At 38.8% G+C, this 21,155-nt stretch overlaps 1 protein-coding gene across 2 annotated transcripts in view; it reads left to right on the top strand.

The window, feature by feature from the left end:
• ATP6V1H (ATPase H+ transporting V1 subunit H) overlaps positions 1–21,155 on the top strand; it is a 156,660-nt gene that overhangs the window by 61,658 nt on the left and 73,847 nt on the right. For both annotated transcript variants that reach the window (XM_066379060.1, XM_066379061.1), the window contains 2 exons: positions 15,562–15,740; positions 20,473–20,598. In XM_066379060.1, the coding sequence (XP_066235157.1) occupies positions 15,562–15,740; positions 20,473–20,598 (305 nt within the window). The remainder of the gene's footprint in view (positions 1–15,561; positions 15,741–20,472; positions 20,599–21,155) is intronic.

The following is a 21,155-nucleotide window of genomic DNA, read 5'->3' on the forward strand; positions in this document are numbered from 1 at the left end:
CCAGACTTTGCAGGTTTTTTTTTTTTACCCCTGGCAAATTCAGTTTCTTTACAATGAGATGGAGAGATAAAATTAAAAATATTTTTTTTTTTTTTTTTTAAATAAATTTTTATTGATGTTAATGGGATGACATTAATAATTCAGGGTACATATATTCAAATAAAATATGTCTAGGTTATTTTGTCATTAAATTATGTTGCATACCCCTCACCCAGAGTCAGATTGTCCTCCGTCATCCTCTGTCTAGTTTTCTCTGTGCCCCTCCCCCTCCCCCTAACTCTCCCTCCCTCCCTCCTGCGTCCTCCCTCCCCCCACCCCTGGTAACCACCACTCTCTTGTCCATGTCTCTTAGTCTCGTTTTTATGTTCCACCAATGTATGGAATCATGTAGTTCTTGTTTTTTTCTGATTTACTTATTTCACTCCGTATAATGTTATCAAGATCCCACCATTTTGCTGTAAATGATCTGATGTCATCATTTCTTATGGCTGAGTAGTATTCCATAGTGTATATGTGCCACATCTTCTTTATCCAGTCTTCTATTGAAGGGCTTTTTGGTTGTTTCCATGTCTTGGCCACTGTGAACAGTGCTGCAATGAACATGGGGCTACATGTGTCTTTACGTATCAATGATTCTGAGGTTTTGGGGTATATACCCAGTAGAGGGATTGCTGGGTCATAAGGTAGTTCTATTTGCAGTTTTTTGAGGAACCACCATACTTTCCTCCATAATGGTTGTACTACTTTACAGTCCCACCAACAGTGTATGAGGGTTCCTTTTTCTCCACAGCCTCTCCAACATTTGCTATTGCCCGTCTTGTTGATAATAGCTAATCTAACAGGGGTGAGGTGGTATCTCATTGTAGTTTTGATTTGCATTTCTCTAATAACTAATGAAGCTGAGCATCTTTTCATATATCTGTTGCCCATTTGTATTTCTTCCTGGGAGAAGTGTCTGTTCATGTCTTCTTCCCATTTTTTTATTGGATTGTTTGTTTGTTTGTTGTTGAGTTTTATGAGTTCTTTGTAAATTTTGGATATTAGGCCCTTATCTGAGCTATTGTTTGAAAATATCAGTTCCCATTTAGTTGGCTGTCTGTTTATTTTGATATCAGTTTCTCTTGCTGAGCAAAAACTTTTTATTCTGATGTAGTCCCATTCATTTATCTTTGCCTTCACTTCTCTTGCCATTGGAGTCAAGTTCATAAAATGTTCTTTAAAACCCAGGTCCATGAGTTGAGTACCTATGTCTTCTTCTATGTACTTTATTGTTTCAGATCTTATATTTAGGTCTTTGATCCATTTTGAATTAATTTTAGTACATGGGGACAGGCTGTAGTCGAGTTTCATTCTTTTGCATGTGGCTTTCCAGTTTTCCCAACACCATTTGTTGAAGAGGCTTTCTTTTCTCCATTTTGTGTTGTTGGCCCCCTTATCAAAGATTATTTGACCATATATATGTGGTTTTATTTCTGGGCTTTCTATTCTGTTCCATTGGTCTGAGTGTCTGTTTTTCTGCCAATACCATACAGTTTTGATTATTGTGGCTCTATAATATAGTTTAAAGTCAGGTATTGTAATGCCCCCAGCTTCATTCTTTTTCCTTAGGATTGCTTTAGCTATTCGGGGTTTTTTATAGTTCCATATAAATCTTATGATTTTTTGTTCCATTTCTTTAAAAAATGTCATAGGAATTTTGATGGGAATTGCATTAAATTTATATATTACTTTGGGTAATATGGCCATTTTAATTATATTTATTCTTCCTATCCAAGAACAAGGAATATTTTTCCATCTCATTGTGTCTTTTTCTATTTCTCTTAGCAATGTCTTGTAGTTTTCATTATATAGGTCCTTTACATTCTTTGTTATGTTTATTCCTAGGTATTTTATTTTTTTTGTTGCAATCGTGAAGGGGATTATTTTTTTGAGTTCGTTTTCTAATATTTCATTGTTGGCATATAGAAAGGCTATGGATTTTTGTATGTTGATTTTGTATCCTGCGACCTTACTGTATTGGTTTATTGTTTCGAGTAATCTTTTTGTGGAGTCCTTTGGGTTTTCGATGTATAGGATCATATCATCAGCAAAAAGTGATACCTTTACTTCTTCTTTTCCGATGTGGATGCCTTTTATTTCTTTGTCTTGTCTGATTGCTCTGGCCAGAACTTCTAGCACCACGTTAAATAAGAGTGGAGAGAGTGGACAACCTTGTCTTGTTCCTGATTTAAGGTGGAAAGTCCTCAGTTTTACGCCATTTAATATGATGTTGGCTGATGGTTTATCATATATGGCCTTTATCATGTTGAGATATTTTCCTTCTATACCCATTTTGTTGAGAGTCTTAAACATAAAATTGTGTTGTATTTTATCGAAAGCCTTTTCTGCGTCTATTGATAAGATCATGTGGTTTTTGTTCTTTGTTTTGTTGATATGGTGTATTACGTTAACCGTTTTGCGTATGTTGAACCATCCTTGAGATTCTGGGATGAATCCCACTTGATCATGATGTATTATTTTTTTAATATGTTGTTGTATTCGGTTTGCCAGTATTTTGTTTAGTATTTTAGCATCTGTATTCATTAGAGATATTGGTCTGTAGTTTTCTTTCTTTGTGCCATCCTTGCCTGGTTTTGGTATGAGGGTTATGTTGGCCTCATAAAATGTGTTTGGAAGTATTGCTTCTTCTTCAATTTTTTGGAAGACTTTGAGTAGAATAGGAACCAAGTCTTCTTTGAATGTTTGATAGAATTCACTAGTATAACCGTCTGGGCCTGGACTTTTATTTTTGGGGAGGTTTTTAATAGTTTTTTCTATTTCCTCCCTGCTGATTGGTCTGTTTAGGTTTTCTGCTTCTTCATGACTCAGTTTAGGAAGGTTGTATTGTTCTAGGAATTTATCCATTTCTTCTAGATTGTTGTATTTGGTGGCATATAGTTTTTCATAGTATTCTACAATAATTCTTTGTATATCTATGATGTCTGTGGTGATTTCTCCTCTTTCATTTTGGATTTTATTTATTTGAGTCCTGCGTCTTTTTTCCTTAGTGAGTCTTGCCAAGGGTTTGTCAATTTTGTTGATCTTTTCAAAGAACCAGCTCCTTGTTTTATTGATTTTTTCTATAGTTTTTCTGTTCTCTATTTCATTTATTTCTGCTCTGATTTTTATTATCTCCTTTCTTCGGCTGGTTTTGGGTTGTCTTTGTTCTTCTTTTTCTAGCTCCTTAAGGTGTGAAGTTAAGTGGCTTACTTCGGCTCTCTCTTGTTTGTTCATATAGGCCTGAAGTGATATGAACTTTCCTCTTATTACTGCTTTTGCTGCATCCCAGAGATTCTGATATGTCGTATTTTCATTTTCATTTGTCTGTATATATCTTTTGATCTCTGCGCTTATTTCTTCTTTGACCCATTCATTTTTTAGAAGTATGTTGTTTAGTTTCCATAATTTTGTGGGTTTTTCCCCCTCTTTTTTACAGTTGAATTCTAGTTTCAAGGCTTTATGATCAGAGAATATGCTTGGTACAATTTCAATTTTTCTAAATTTGCTGATATTGTCTTTGTGGCCCAACATATGGTCAATTCTTGAGAATGTTCCATGTACACTAGAGAAAAATGTATACTCTGTCGCTTTGGGATGAAGTGTCCTGTAGATGTCTATCATATCCAGGTGTTGTAATATTTCGTTTAAGGCCACTATATCTTTATTGATTCTCTGTTTGGATGACCGATCTAGAGCCGTCAGCGGTGTATTGAGGTCTCCAAGTATGATTGTATTTTTGTCAGTTTTTGTTTTAAGGTCAATAAGTAGCTGTCTTATATATTTTGGTGCTCCTTGGTTTGGTGCATATATATTAAGGATTGTTATGTCTTCTTGATTCAGTGTCCCCTTAATCATTATGAAATGACCATTTTTGTCTCTGAGTACTTTTTCTGTCTTGTAGTCAGCATTATCAGATATGAGTATTGCTACACCTGCTTTTTTTTGGGTGTTGTTTGCTTGGAGTATTGTTTTCCAGCCTTTCACTTTGAATTTGTTTTTATCCTTGTTGCTTAGATGAGTTTCTTGTAGGCAGCATACAGTTGGATTTTCTTTTTTAATCCATTCTGCTACTCTGTGTCTTTTTATTGGTAAGTTTAATCCATTTACATTTAGTGTAATTATTGACACTTGTGGGTTCCCTATTGCCATTTTATAAATTGCTTTCTGTTAGTTTTGTATCTTGTTTGATTCTTCTCTTTTGTTTTTCTATCATTTGTTTTTGTTTGTTTGTATTCCATACTTCTTTCCTCTGTTGCTACCTTTTTTAAGTCAAGTGTTTTTGTGGTGGTTTTTTCAAGGGTGGTTACCATTAAGTAATGAAAAGGGTACCTACCATATTCACTGTAGTACCCTTTCTTATGAGTATTTCTGCGCTTCATCGTCCTTTGCTACTGTTAATCTTCATCCTTTCTCCCCTTTTTTTTCTTTTGTTGTCACAGTTTAAGTTTGGTTTTATTGTTTTCTTGGTGGAGCTGTTACTTGGGGTTCTGTTTTCTTTTGTTCTTTGAATCTGGTTGGAAAACCCCCTTTAGTATTTCCTGGAGTGGGGGCTTTCTGCTGATAAATTCTCTCATCTTTTCTGTATTTGTGAATGTTTTTATATCTCCTTCGTACTTGAAGGATAGCTTTGATGGGTATAGTATTCTTGGCTGAAAGTTCCTCTCTTTCAGGGCTTTGAATATTGGGGTCCACTCTCTTCTAGCTTGTAGAGTTTCTGCTGAGAAGTCTGATGATAATCTAATAGGTCTTCCTTTATATGTTGTATTCTTCTTTTCCCTGGCTGCCTTGAGAATTTTTTCTTTGTCATTGGTTTGTGTCATCTTCACTATGATGTGCCTTGGAGTGGGTTTGTTGGGGTTAAGAAAACTCGGTGTTCTGTTTGCTTCTTGAATTTGAGGCTTTAGTTCTTTCCACAGGCTTGGGAAGTTCTCATCTATTATTTGTTTAAGTATATTCTCCATTCCATTTTCTTTCTCTTCTCCCTCTGATATACCTATTATTCTTATGTTATTCTTTCTGATGGAGTCAGACAATTCCTGTAGGGTTTTCTCGTTTTTTATTATTTTTGAGTCTCTTTCTTCTTCTCTCTGTTGTGCCTCAAGTTGCTTGTCTTCTATTTCACTAATCCTATCTTCTATCTGGGCTGTTCTATTAGCTAAGCTTGTTATCTCGTTTTTCAGTTCGTGAATTGAGTTTTTCATTTCTGTTTGATTTGTTTTTATAGTTTCAATTTCCTTGGTAATATATTCTTTGTGATCGTTGAGTTGTTTTCTGATTTCCCTAAATTGCCTTTCTGTGTTTTCTTGTATATCTCTGAGTATTTTTAAGATTTCTATTTTAAATTCTCTGTCATTTGGCTCCAAGGCTTCCAGTATGCTAAATCTTTTCTCCATAGATTTTTCCACATCTATTTGTGTTACCTCTCTATCTTTTGTATCCATAATATTCGATTTCCTTTTTCTTATTGGCATCTGAAGGTGGTCTTGTTGATATTCTTAATTAAAATTAATAAAGAATAAAAAGCGAAAAAAAAAGAAAAGAAAAGAAAAAAAAAAACCAAAAAAAAAAAAAAAAAAAAAAACACTCCACACACACAAAAAGTAATGATTTATTATTTCCCCCTTTTTTCTTTCTTCTCCTTCCCTCCTCTCACCTCTTTAGGTAAATATCGTGATGACCTGTGAATTATATTATGCTAAATGGAACAAAAATTGCCTATAACGGAGGGCCTGATTTGGGGTGAAGAGTTCAAGGTGCAAAAAAGGGAGTAGGGACCTACTAAATGCAAAAAAAAAAAAAAAAAAAAAAAAAAAAGGAGGATATCTTAGACAAGCATCAAATGATTTGCTTGTAAGTGATGGTCGACTAAAAGATATAATGAGAGGGATAAGAGGGAAACAGAAAAAAGGAGAGAAAAAATAATATTTAAAGAAGAAAAAAATAAAAATAAGTAAAAATCTGTTGTATTAAGTGGAGTGAAGACTAAATACAATGGAGACTTTGGGTTGGGAGGAATGCTAGTGAGTTAAAAAGCAATGTAAAAAGTACCCAAAATGCCACAAAAACAAACAAATAAAGGAAAACCAAGAACAAAAGCAGAAAAGAAAAGAGAAAAAAAAAAAAAAAAAAAAAAAAAAAAAAAAAAAAAAAAAAAAAATTATTCCCAAATTAAATAATTTGTTTGTAATTGAGGATTAAATGAGAGGAAAAGTAAAAGGAGAAAAGAAGGAACGAATAGAAAGGAAAAAATAAGAAAAAGAGAGAAACAAAGGAAGAAAAAAAGGAAAGGGAAAAAAAACAAAAAGAAAACAAAAGGGGAGAGAGTGAGAGTTAAGGGTTTTGGAGTGTAACCCTAAGGGAGAGTAAGGATGAAGAAAAGAAATAAAATGTAACACTTATGGGTAGTGTAGTTCAAGAAAAGGGTAGCATAAGATGGGCAGAGAATAAAAGGACCGAGGTGGAGGAAATACAAATAAAGACAATAAGAAAGAAGAGAGAAACAACAACAACAAAGAATTAGTGGAACAAGTTATAAAGTCTGTGGATTTTTCTTGATTTTGAGAGGTTAACTTCTTCCTTTTTCTTTTCTCTCCCTCTTCCTGGTCGGTTACTCTGTACCCCAGGTTCTGCCCCTGTGTCACGCTTAGGTAGGGATTTGCAGTTGATGGGATTCTATGGCAATGTCATATAATTGGCTTTAGTCTCACTGGTAGTCAAGGCTTGTTGGCGTTTGTAGAGTCCAATAATGAGAGAGAGTTTGCTTTCCTGGAGTCTCTCCCCTAGTCTCCCCTTCCTGAATTAGCAGCCTGGTGATCCAGCTATGAGGCTGCCACTGCTTCTGTCTGGGGAGTAAGAGGCTCAAAGAGCTGGGAAATCCCCACTCTATCCTCACTCAGCGCAAGGCTCTGGGTAAGGCTTTGGCAGTCAGAGCCTCCAGCGTAATCAGGCGGGGCTGGGAGTCAATTGTTGTCAAGGTGACTGTTCAGCGCCTATCATTCAGTTGGACCACTCAACCCAGGCTTTCCACACTTGGTAGCCTGTTTTGGCTGGAAAGAAGATGCACTATTCGCTGCTTGCTATATAGATCTTAATATCTGCCAAGTCCCTCTTGTTAGGTATATCCCTGAATATAGAGGCTCTGTCAATCAGAAGTTGCCCCCGCCCCTTTAGCGAAAGGCAGTGAAAAATATTATGCCTCTTGTCTTGGATCGCTGAACTGGGAGAGATCTTATCAATTAGAGCCCCGTGGGTGCGTAGATTTCGTGGGTTTAGCTAATTTCAGTGATTGGATCCGCAGCTGTGCTCCAGAGAGTATTTCAGGCTGCCTGCGCGCCCCTCCCCCAACGCTTGATTGTTAGCTCGAATGGCTGGGTGAGGTGCCCCGTCCACGGAGAGAATCTCCTGACTAGGAAAGACAGGTTTGGCGCCCCTCCTGGACTGCGTCACGGGGCGCGCACGTGCACGGCTTCTCAGAACACGCCAGTGGTGGCCGGCACTCCCGGGGACGCGGGGCTCGCGCACGCGGCTTCTCAGAGCACGCCGGTGGTGGCCGCTACTCCCCGGGACGCGGCTCGGGGAGCGGGCGCGCGGCTTCCCAGAGCACGCCGGTGGTGGCCGGCACTCCCCCGGATGCGGCTCGGGGCGCGAGCACGCGGCTTCTCCGAGCACGCCGGTGGTTGCTGGCACTCCCCGGGGCGCGCGGGCGCGCGGCTTCTCAGAGCACGCCGTTGGTTGCTAGCACTCCCTGGGACGTGGGTCGGGGCGCGCGCCCGGCTTCTCAGAGCACGCCGGTGGTTGCGGGCACTCCCCGGGACGTGGCTCGGGGCGCGGGCGCGCGGCTTCTCAGAGCACAGAGCACGCCGGTGGTTACCGGCACTCCCTGGGACGTGGATGGGGCGCGCCTGTGGCTCCTCAGAGCACAGAGCACGCCCGTGGTTGCCGGCACTCCCTGGGACGTGGCTCGGGGCGCTGGGATGCGGCTCGGGGCGCTGGGACGCGGCTCGGGGCGCGCGCGCGCGCCGGGCTTTTCAGAGCACGCCAGTGGTTGCCGGCACTCCCCGGGACGCGGCGGGGGCAGCTGCACGTGTGGGTTTACTCACCCCAGGCGTATTCCCTCCTGGGCAACAGTCCCTCTGCTTTCAGTGTGGATGCTCCGAGGATAAATTTTTCTGCTTCTAGTTGACAAATTTGTTGAGATTTTGGGGAGATCTGTCGGACGTGCTGCTCACGGCGCCATTTCTGTGACGTCACCACCCTGGCTTTGTTTCTTTTTAAAATTAAAAATATTTTGATGGAAAAGTAGGCTTATTGATTGATTTGACATGAGGTAGAGGAAAAGGGGAGATTCAAATGTGACATGAGTTTTGAAGTCCTATTATCTTAGAAAATTGAGAGGAGAGATAATTTCAGAAGAATATGATAGGTTTTGGTTGTCATATTAGTTGTATTGACTGTGTTGAGATTATAGTTGAAAACGTTAGTTATGATAATATCTTAAATATGAAGTTTAATTCTTCAACAAATATGCAATAAAAATAACAGGATTATATGAACTAAAGAGCATTGGTATGTTTCTAATATTAGAAGAGATAAAAATAAGAAAAGTAACTGGGAAAGGTAACAGAAAACTTAGAATAAGTAAAATTGCACAAAAGCAAAGGAAGAAGGGAAGAGTTTAATAGAAGTTATAAGAATTTAGACTTGCCACAGTTTAAGGTCTTTAATTGAATTTCATTATGATTATGCAACATTCTATGTGGTTTCAAGTGTTTGAAATTTGAGACTTGTTTTATGTCTTATCCTCTGGTCTGCCATGGTGAATGTACCATGTACACTTTATTATTATTATTTTTAGGTGCTTACAAGGTAGCTTTATCACATGTGATGAAAGATGTACATAGTAATAAAAACAAATCAAAATGATTAAAACGACAAACTATGTCTCTTTTACCAGTGAACCTGAGACATTCGCACTAATAACACTTGACATTTTAATCCATTTCACATATAGCCATAAGTGGTTTCACATAAATGTTCTTGTACTAGAACATGTTCTTATACTAGATGCTACCTTGAACTTCTGCTCAGTAATTTTTGCTTTTGAAAATACTCTCAAAACGGAGATAGTGATGGAGAAAGCTTGGTTGTGACTCCAGGGAATTTTCTTTGCCATCTAAGAGACCACACTTAGGCTTGGGAGGTACTGGTTCGCAGGCTCCCAAGCTGAGTTGCATCTTCAACATTGGCTTAGATTAGCAATTTTCAACTGGTGTGTCACAAGACATTTTTTAAAAAATTGAATTTATTGGGGTGGCACTGGTTAACATAATTACTCAGGTTTCAGATGCCCAATTCTATGACACATCTCTGTACACTGTCTTGTATGTTCACCCACCCAAGTCAAATGTTCATCCAACACCATTTATCCCCCTACCCTGTATACCATCCTTTACCTACCCTCCACCCTGCAGTCACATTGTTTTCCATGTCCATGAGTTTTTCTCTCTTTTTTTTGTCCTTTTTTGCTTAGTCCCTGAACCCCCTTTACCACCTTCACTCATGTGTACTTTAAAAAAGAATGTATTTTGCAGATGTATAGTTGTACAAATGTCAGGGTGGTTGATAGTGTTAATCAGATCCTCTATGTACTGATTTTTTTGTTTACTGGTTCTATAAATTGTCAAGAGTTAAAATCTCCAGGTATTGTAGATTTGTCAGTTTCTCCCCTTAATTCTGCTAGTTATTGCTTTATGTATTTTGAAGGTCTGCTATTAACATTTATCTATGTTACATTTTCCTAATGAGCTGGTCTTTGAATCTCTGAAATGTCCTTTATTATTATTTATAATGCTGTTTGTCTTGATACCTAATTTACTTGAAATTAATATAGACATACCAGCTTTGATATACTGTTGGGCAGATAAAATGTATTATGCTCACTTTGTTAAAGATTATGCTGCCCACGAGTAGGCCGTCACCCAGGTGATATTAATGTGTGTTGAGAATCCTTGTAGCCTGGGGCTTGGTTTTGGGATTAAGCCTTTCCCATCCTTTTTGATGTGGGGCGGTACAATCCAATCATGCCTCAGAGAAGTGACTTTGTATTAGAGACTTCCCTATTTTGTATATTGGATTAGAGGTTGTGAAGCTACACTATAAAATAGGGGCAGAATGGGGGGCTTGCTGGCTCTTGGTTCCTGAGATTAGCATTAGAAGACAGAGCAGAGGAGAGCAGAGAAAGGCCACGTGGAGGAGGCCAGGAGAAGCAGCCAAGATGGTGGAGTGCTGAGTGAGATGCCAGTTTGTACAGAGTTTGTATCTGGGATAAGGAAGGAGATGGGGAACTGAGGAGAATAAGGCTGGTGAGCTAGAAACCTTTGATTCTAGGAAACTCGGATAAGTCAGTGGCTTTGTGAGCACTGAATGTGACTGGGTTTTGGAGCCCAGTGTGTATTTTTACTTGCCCGCCGGGTGCAAGCTAGGATTAAAGACGATGGCCCATCAGTTCTTGGCTCCGTTGTTTCTTTACCGACTGTCCGAATCCAATGTGAACCTGCATGGGTCGGGCGGCTGTGATAGTGGCCCTGGCCGTGGCTCCTGGCCCTACATATACTTAGGGTTTTCTCTTTTAGTTTCAACCTATCTATGTCTTGTATTTAAAAAGTTTATCTCTTTTAGAAAACATATACTTTGGTTTTGAACTTTTTTCTAATCTAGTAATCTCTGCCTCTAAACAGGAGTGTTCAGTTCACTGGCATTTAAAGTAATTATTGGTATGGGTAGACTAATTTTTTATATTTTATCTATTTTTTAAAGTATAAGTAGTATACAATACAGTGGCACCTTAACACATGAGCACTTTAAATCATGAGTAATTTGAGAGACAAGCAGTCACTCGAGGATTTTTTGCTTTAGGTCATGAGCGGATATTTGAATCACAAATGTTGGGCAAATGAGTTTGTAAAATTTGTGTTTTTTGAGTTTGCTCACTGTTATTGTTAAAAATGGCGCTGGGCAGCCATGTCTGTGTGCTTGCCCTCAGAGCAGGGCAGTTGATTGCAAATTGTGGATTACCTTTCTGCTTGGGAAGGGCCATTGTTATGCTAACATCTCCTCCCCCTCCACCAGCATCTTCGCCTGACCTTGAAGGTAAATACACTTCATAAACCAGTTTATTTCTTTACATTCTCTCTTATTACGTATATACAGTGTGTCCGTAAAGTCATGGTGCACTTTTAACCGGTCACAGGAAAGCAACAAAAGACGATAGAAATGTGAAATCTGCACCAAATAAAAGGAAAACCCTCCCAGTTGTTTCTGTAGGATGATGTGGCAGCATGGGTGCATGCGCAGATGATGACGTAACACCGTGTATACAGTGGAGCAGCCCACGGCCATGCCAGTTGAGATGTGGACAGTACAGAGGAAAGTTCAGTGTGTTCTGTGGCTTGCTAAATTTGAATACATGACCAAAGTGCAACGTAAATATCTGTGCGTTTATAATGAAGCACCACCACATAGGAATAACATTACTCGGTGGGATAAGCAGTTGAAGGAAACTGGCAGCTTGGTGGAGAAACCCTGTTCTGGTAGGCCATCAGTCAGTGACGAGTCTGTAGAGGCTATACGGGATAGATACCTAAGGAGCCCTAAAAAATCTGTGCGTGCGTGTGCTCGACAATTACACCTAAGTAAGACTACAGTTCATAAGGTGTTAAAGAAACGTCTGTGTTTTTTTTTTTTTTTTTTATTTTTCTGAAGCTGGAAACGGGGAGAGACAGTCAGACAGACTCCTGCATGCTCCTGACCGGGATCCACCCGGCACGCCCACCAGGGGCGATGCTCTGCCCACCAGGGGGCGATGCTCTGCCCCTTCGGGGCTTCGCTCTATTGCGACCAGAGCCACTCTAGCGCCTGGGGCAGAGGCCAAGGAGCCATCCCCAGCGCCCGGGCCATCTTTGCTCCAATGGAGCCTCGGCTGCGGGAGAGGAAGAGAGAGACAGAGAGGAAGGAGCGGGGGAGGGGTGGAGAAGCAGATGGGCGCTTTTCCTGTGTGTCCTGTCTGGGAATCGAACCCGGAACTTCTGGACGCCAGGCCGACGCTCTACCACTGAGCCAACCGGCCAGGGTGAAACGTCTGTGTTTTACAGGGTACAAATTATGGCAACAAATGGAGCCCACATCGAACTGCACTGAATAGATATGAAACTGGGAGGGTTTTCCTTTTATTTGGTGTAGATTTCACATTTCTATCGTCTTTTGTTGCTTTCCTGTGACCGGTCAAAAGTGCACCATGACTTTACAGACACACTGTGTGTATATATATATATGTATGCATGCATGTATTTGTTATTTATAAAGCACATTTTCTTATTTAAAAGCATGTAAAACATAAAATTTGTGTGTTTTGGGGGGCTGGAACAGATTAATTGCATTCCCATTAATTTAAATGGGGAAATTTGATTTGACACACAAGCAAATTGAGTCACGAGCTCGGCCATGACACGAATTAAACTCGTGTGTCAAGGTACCACTCTAGTATATTAGTTTTAGATGTACAATATAATGATTTAACATTTACATACCTTACAATTACTAATTCTAATAATCATCTGCCATCATGCAAATTTACCACAATATTATATTCTCCTTCACCCGTCTCTCCCACCCACCTCCCATCTAGCAACCATCAGCCATCAGTTTGACCTCTGTTTCAGTGAGTCTGTTTTTGTTTTATTCTTTTTTTTTAGATTTTATATTCTTTATTCATTATTCTAGTGATCAACACCTAGGTTGCTTCCATATCTTGGCTCTTATATATAAATAATGCTGCAATGAACATAGGGGTGTATATATACCTTTTTGAATTAATGGTTTTGTTTTCTTCAGGTAAGTGGAACTGCTGGATTATACGGTAGTTCTATTTTTAGGTGGTATTTTGGTTGCTTTTTTGTATTTTTTTCAAGTGAGAAGTGAGGAGGCAGAGAGATGGACTCCTGCATGTGCCCAACTGGGATCCACCCAGCAAGCCCACTAGGGGGCAATGCTCTGCCAATCTGGGGTGTTGCTCTGTTGCAGCCGGAGCCATTCTAGGGCCTGAGGCAGAGGCCATGGAGCCTTCCTTATCACTTGTGCCAATTTTGTTCCAGTGGAGACTTGGCTGCAGGAGGGGAAGAAAGAGATATAGAGGAAGGAAGGAGAGGGGGGGAGGGTTGAAGAAGCAGATGGGCGCTTCTCCTGTGTGCCCTGGCCGGGAATCGAACCCGGGGCTTCCATATGCCGGGCTGATGCTCTAACACTGAGCCAGCTGGCCAGGGCTTATTTTTAGTTTTTAAAGAAATATCCATACTGTTTCTACAGTGACTGCACCAATTTGCAGTTTCACCAACAGTGCACAAGAATTCCCTTTTCTTCACATTCCTGCTAACGCATGTTATTCATTGACTTTTTCATAATAGCCACTCTGGTGTGAGGTGATAATCTCATTGTGGATTTTTATTTCACTGATAATAAGTGATAAGTAACAGTTTTTTCATGAGTCTGTTGGCCGTCTGTATATTTTTTGTAAGAAATGTCTCTTTATGTCCTCTACCTACTGTTTTTTTCCAATCTGATTGTTTATTTTCTTGTTATTGAGTGATATGAGTTCCTTATAAATTATATAGATATCAGCCCCCTTTCAGATACATAATTTGTGAATATATTCTCCCATTCAGTAGGTTGTCTTTTCATTTTGTTGACTGTTTCCTTTGTTGTACAGAAGCATTTTAGTTTGATGTAGTCTGTTTTATTCCATTACTATACAGCAGGGGTCGGGAACCTATGGCTCGCGAGCCAGATGTGGCTCTTTTGATGGCTGCATCTGGCTCGCAGACAAATCTTTAATAAAGAAAAGTAACGTTAAAAATATAAAACATTCTCATGTATTACAATCTATTCATTTCCTACCACTCATGTTCATGGTTGCGGGTGGCTGGAGCCAATCACAGCTGTGCTCTGGGACAACACCAAATTTTTATTGGATAATGCTTAACGTACACAGGTTGTTGTATGGCTCTCACAGAATTACATTTTAAAATATGTGGCGTTCATGGCTCTCTCAGCCAAAAAGTTTCCCAACCCCTGCCATATAGTTTTGATACTATAGCTTTGAAGTTTCATTTGAAAGATTGCTCTATTTGGGGTCTTTGTGGCTCCATACAAATTTTAGTATATTTTTTCCATTTCTGTGAAAAATGCCATTGGAATTTTGGTAGGGATTGATCACACTAGTGTCCATATGCTAACTTAAATCTTTTTCTTTGTTTATTTTGCATAATTAATAGGAATATAGCTTGCTTACAAAAATAAATATTTTTCAAATTTTGGTACAGTTGATATGAAGTTAGTTGTTAATACAGGATATTTTATTTTTGGTGGTGAGCATTTACCAACTTGGTGAAGGTAGCTTTCTTGAAAGCTTGTTTGTTCTTGTACCTAGGCCTGAACTTGGCCTTTGCTCAAAAATACTGGTTGACTCAGTAACATTTTATCTTTATAAATATCCAGATTCCTTTGCTGTTTTCATAAGTACTCTTTAAAAAAAATACAAAAACAAAAACGTTTATTTTACTGAGTTGAGAGAGAGGAAGGGAAGGGTTGGGAGAGAGACAGGTACATTGATCTGCTCCTGTATGTGCCCTGATTGGGGATCCAACTGGCAACCTCTGTGCTTCAGGATAATATTCTAACCCACCGAGGTATCCAGCGAGGGCCATAAGTACTTTTAAAAATTAAAAAATCAAGTGAATTTTCCTAAATGTCAGAACACTATTTTGATAATTGTTTAAGCAAGAGAGTTGTGTTTTTTTATTGCCATTTTTTCTGCACTTATAAGTTGATTGGAGGGGAAGAAAAGTGACTAGAAACTAGAGAAATACTTAAAGAAACATTCTTTCTTAGTATCTTAATTGATCTAGGTTAGTGGTTGGCAAACTGTGGTTCGCAAGCCACATGCAGCTCTTTGGCCCCTTGAGTGTGGCTCTTCCATATAATACCACATATGGGCGCTACCTCGATAAAGAATATACCCACCCATATAGTTTAAGTTTAAAAAATTTGGCTCTCAAAAGAAATTTCAATCGTTGTACTGTTGATATTTGGCTCTGTTGACTAATGAGTTTGCTGACCACTGATCTAGGTGGCTGGTGAATGAGTTCACTGTGGTGTGCTCAGGAGCAGGTTATGAGAAAGGATTGTGATAGATTGAATTGTAAATATGTTCAGTGTTTTGAGGCCTTCATGGTCAATAATTTAAAATATTTAGTAAACCAGTAATAAGCAAGAAATCAAAAATAGATTTCTGATGTGGACAAAAGATTAGGAAAGAAGTAAGGTTTTCCATACAGTCATTCACTTAAAGGTAATAGTTAACCTGTCAATAGGAGGGAGGAGGAGGAAAGAAGGTGTAAAAGGTAGTGTCAAGATCTGAGAATATCACAAAATAAATTGTATAATTTCTCATTATATCTTTGTCTAAACTAGAACTTTTTAGAAAAATCAACTGAAAGAGAAACTCGCCAAGAATACGCTCTAGCTATGATTCAGTGCAAAGTTCTGAAACAGTTGGAGAACTTGGAACAGCAAAAGTATGATGATGAAGATATCAGTGAAGATATAAAATTTCTTTTGGAAAAACTTGGTGAAAGTGTTCAGGATCTTAGGTATGTTATTTTAATTCTCAGAGACTGGTTATATTGGGCTTTGTTTGACTTGTTTAGTGTTTTAAGGAAATTTAAATATATTATTCAATATAAACTCAAAGGATTTCACTCTAAAACATTGTGTCTTCTATTAAATATTTGGAGGATATGAAAAAAAAAAAACACTGGCTCATCACCATGGAAACAGTTGGTCAGATTTGTGTGTTATTTCTTCTCTTTGGGGAGACTTCCACCATTTTCTTTTGAAATCAAACTGGCTATACTTTCACAGGTTGTTGGCACTACCATGGAAGGAACCCTTTGAGAATCTCTTCCTGGTTAAAATCTTTGAAAGCAGTAATTAATGGTTAATTTATGGAGGAGTTTTGCCCATATATAGAAATGGTATTTTTTTCCTGATTTTTAGTATTAGACATTATACAAATAATGTACATGTAGTAACAAAAAAATACCCTCACAGTGCAGAAGGGACTTCATGACACTTCTACCATCTTCCAATCTATGCCCATATCCCTTCCCCACAGCACATGCATGCACTTATGGGCACATACAGAGAGATACACACAGAACATATACAGACAGATAGGTTCTACATATTCTTCTGGACTTTTTGTTGTTGTTTAATATCTTGAGATTTCCATTAATCCATGTATTCTTTAATTATTGACACATTTTAAAAATGTTACTCTTAAGAAATACCATATTTCGGCCCTGGCCGGTTGGCTCAGTGTTAGAGGGACTGGCATGCGGAAGTCCCGGGTTCGATTCCCGGCCAGGGCACACAGGAGAAGCGCCCATCTGCTTCTCCACCCCTCCCCCTCTCCTTCCTCTCTGTCTCTCTCTTCCCCTCCCACAGCCAAGGCTCCATTGGAGCAAAGATGGCCGGGCGCTGGGGATGGCTCCATGGCCTCTGCCTCAGGTGCTAGACTGGCTCTGGTCGCAACAGAGTGACACCCTGGATGGGCAGAGCATCGCCCCCTGGTGGGCGTACCGGGTGGATCCCGGTCAGGCTCATGTGGGAGTCTGTCTGCCTCCCCGCTTCCAGCTTCAGAGGAATACAAGGAGAGAAAAAAAAAATTAAAAAAAAAAAAAAGAAATACCATATTTCCACCATGTGTAAGACACATTGTTTTTCATTCTAAAATTTGGGGTCTAACAACTGGGTGTGTCTTATATAGTAGTTGTCAAGTCATTTAAGAAGTGTGTTAAGAAGTGTGGCATTTCAAATGCCATAGATGGAACTGAGGAGGCAATATATGAAGACAGTGATTTGTTTGTCATCAAACACAGATGAGGACAAGCTAATGGATGGGAGTTTTGACAGTGATGAGGAGTTGTATGAATTTTATGATGAATAAAACTTGATTTCAATAACTTTATGCAATATTTTTCTTTTTCAAATTTTGGGCCCCAAAATAAAGGTGAGTCTTAAACCTTTATGGCAGCATCTTACACATGGGGAAATACGGTAGATCTTTCTCTATAGGTGGCTTTCTTTGTATATAGGTGGATTGAGTTTGGGAGCCAGGCGAACTCCAGTTTTAGCTACTTTTTCCTCATGTGACCTTGAACACGATTCTTGACATTTTAACATCTTAGTTTTCCTTTTGGTAAATTAGGAATAAAAATTGTAACCTTGTAGGATTGTTGTGAGATTTCAAGTGTCCAGCAAATATCTTCAGCATAGTAAGTGTTCCAGAAATGAATTTATCAGATAATTCAATACAGCGCATTATCCCAATGTCCAAATGTTTTTATAGAGTTGGGAGGTATCACCCACCCATATCATTGGTTTGTAATGGAGTTTTGTGGAGGGAGGCAAATGATTATTGTCTTTCTATAATTTCAAATATGAGTAAGCTGGTTGTAATGTAATAGGCTAGTGATAGGCAAGCCTATTACATTATTTATTACTCTGTTTTTATAAATTCTATTATGTTTAGTAAAAATTATTAGTTCCTCTATAACAGGGGTCCCCAAACTTTTTACACAGGGGGCCAGTTCACTGTCCCTCAGACCGTGGGAGGGCCGGACTATAAAAAAACCTATGAACAAATCCCTATGCACACTGCACATATCCTATTTTAAAGTAAAAAAACAAAACGGGAACAAATACAATATTTAAAATAAAGAACAAGTAAATTTAAATCAACCAACTGACCAGTATTTCAATGGGAACTATGGGCTTGCTTTTGGCTAATGAGGTGGTCAATGTCCAGTTCCATATTTGTCACTGCTAGCCGTAACAAGTGATATGACGTGCTTCCGGAGCCATGCCACATGCGTCCCACGTCACAGGAAGTAGTACTGTACGTGAGCGACGCCGTGCTTTGTGGCGCAGCCACATACAGTGCTCCTCTCACTGACCACCAGTGAAAGAGGTGCCCCTTCCAGAAGTGTAGCAGGGGCCGGATAAATGGCCTCAGGGGGCCACATGCGGCCCATGGGCTGTAGTTTGGGTACCCCTGCTCTATAATAACGATTTAAGATCTTTTTAAAAATAAGGCTAGTGATAATTAGCTTTGTAAATTATTTAATCTACATTGGCTTATTACTTACTGATTTTTCATGTTGATTTGGAAATTTGAAAAATATTTATGTAAAGCTAATAGGATGATGGATACAGTTTAAAAGATTTTTCTGTGTTTGCTGTTATAGGTTTAGGATATTACTGTTAACATTATTAGCTTACTTCTAATACTAACTGGATTTACATTCAAGTAAATTACTGCATTATTCAAACAGTACACTCATTAATTTAACCAGTAAATCTTGGTTATACTGAATTACCATTTGGTATTATATGGCTACTTTTAAAGATTTTTACTTGATAGGAAGTCTAGGCATGTCTTATCATGGTGTTTGTGCACTGGCTAATTGAATAATGAAATAGCTTTAGCTACATAGTGAATGATCGTTTAAAGTGGTTTGCAGACCTGACCAGGCGGTGGCACAGTGGATAGAGCATCAGACTGGGATGTGGAGGACCCAGATTCCAGACCCTGAGGTTGCCATCTTGCGCACGGGCTCATCTGGTTTGAGCGAAGCTCACCAGTGTACACTCAAGATCACTTGCTTGATCAAGGGGTTACTCGATCTGCTGTAGCGCCACAGTCAAGGCACATATGAGAAAGCAATCAATGAACAACTAAAGTGCCACAACGAGAAACTGATGATTGATGCTTCTCATCTCTCTTTGTTCCTGTCTGTCTGTCCCTATTTATCCCTCTCTCTGACTCTCTTTCTCTGTCTCTGTAAAAAAAAAAAAAAAAAAAAAGTGTTTTGCAGTTTGTTATATGTAGAGGTTTTTATTTTTAATTAATCTCTAATGGATTAATTCAACCAAATATCTCTTCTCTATTGATAATCACATTATAAAATATTGTACAGATATGTTTTTGTAATGCACTGTAGTAGTTTATGATGCTTATATATAGTATAATAGTATTTGAATATACTATTTTATTTTATATTAAAGTAACATACTTTCACATAAATTTATATTAATGTGTCTATTGATTTGACAAATACAGTATTCTAAGTGGCATGTTAGAAACTCCGCTAGATCAGCAATTTTCTGCCAGTTTGCTGTGTCACACTGGTTTCCCACAAGAATTTTTAAAACATACAGCACCTGACTATTTAGTCAGGGGCACTGACCTCTTTCCCCTAAGATAAAAAAATGACAACCGCCAACACAATAGCCATATGGTGTGAATGAATCAAAATTACACCTGCCCTGGTTGGATAGGTCAGTTGATTACAACATCAATATGATGTACTAAGGTTTGATTCCCCTGTCAGGGTACATACAGAATCAACCAATGAATGCATAAATAAGTGGAACAGCAAATCTGTGTTTCTCTCTCTCTCTCTCTCTCTCATTCCTCTCTCTCTAAAATCTAGTTAATAAATAAAAATTAAAATAGATTATACTTAATTTTTTGTCAGATTGGTAAGATGTATATTTTTTGGTGTGCTGCAGAATTTTACTAATTAGTTTATATGTGCCATAAGATGAAAAAGGTTGAAAATTGTTGTGCTAAATTACCAGGTATTTTACTGATAGACATTTACATATATATATCAGGGTATGATTTTGAAAGCAAGTATTTTTTTAATGTCTCATGACAAGCATTCAAATTTAACAGGAGTACCAGACCTTAGAACGTTGAATAAATTTCACATGTTTATAAAGCTTATTTTAGCTGTTTCAATGTTTTTTTTTTTATGTTTCTGAAGTGAGAAGCAGGGAGGCAGAGAGACAGACTTCTGCATGTGCTCAACCAGGATCCACCCGGCAAGCACACTAGGGGGTGGTGCTCTGCCTATCCTGGCTATTGATCTGTTGCAACTGGAGCCATTCTAGCGCCCGAGCCTGAGGCCATGGAGCCATCCTCAGCGCCCTGGCCAACTTTGCTCCCATGGAGCCTTGGCTACTGGAGGGGGAGAGAGAGACAGAGAGAAAGGAGAGCAGGCAGGGTGGAGAAGCAGATGGGTGCTTCTCCTGTGTGCTTTGGCTGGGAATCGAACCTGGGCCTTCCGCACCAGGCTGATTGATGCTCTACCACTCAGCCAACTGTCCAGGGCAACTTTTTTTGTGTGTGGTAGTTAATGTACAGAGGATGGTCAGTGTTTGTACTTAAGCCATCAGTGAAGCTGTTTCATTTTGCTTAATTTGGAGGATCTCTCAGATTCTTATAAACTGAATTCTTTAAAAAAAATTTTATAGCTCGTTTGATGAGTACAGTTCGGAACTTAAATCTGGAAGACTGGAATGGAGTCCTGTGCACAAATCTGAGAAATTTTGGAGAGAAAATGCTGTGAGGTTAAATGAGAAGAATTATGAGCTCTTGAAGTAAGTTTAAATTCCAGTTTACACGCTACTACCTGTTGTTCTACATCTTCACAAACATGTTTTTGTCACTCTTTAAATTTTAGATATTCCATGGTTTTGGTTTGTATTTTGCTCATTAATATGGTTGAATACCTTTTCATATGCTAATTTGTGGTTTGTTAATTTTTTTCTAAGAGAAGTGCCTGTTTTTTTTGTCATTTTATAGGAGTTCTATATGTATTCTGAACATGAGTTCTTTGTATATATATTCATCACAACTATTTTTTCCTACCTTGTCACATGCTGTTTCACTCTCTAGTTTAAATGTAACTCAATTTACTGATCTTTTTCTTAATGCCTAGTGTGTTTTTGTGTCCTGGTTAAGATGTTTTTGCCTATCCAAGGTTATGAAGGTATATTTCTGGGTTATCTGATAGAAACGTTATTATTTGACCTCTTATATTTAGATCACCATTTTATCTGGAATTGTTTTTTGGGTAAAGTATTAAGTAGATTCAAGAGTCCCCTTTTTTTAAATTACATGAATATCTGATTGAACCAGCACCATTTATTGAAAA

The sequence above is a fragment of the Saccopteryx leptura genome, chromosome 3 (assembly GCF_036850995.1).
Source record: "Saccopteryx leptura isolate mSacLep1 chromosome 3, mSacLep1_pri_phased_curated, whole genome shotgun sequence".
Lineage (NCBI taxonomy): Eukaryota > Metazoa > Chordata > Mammalia > Chiroptera > Emballonuridae > Saccopteryx > Saccopteryx leptura.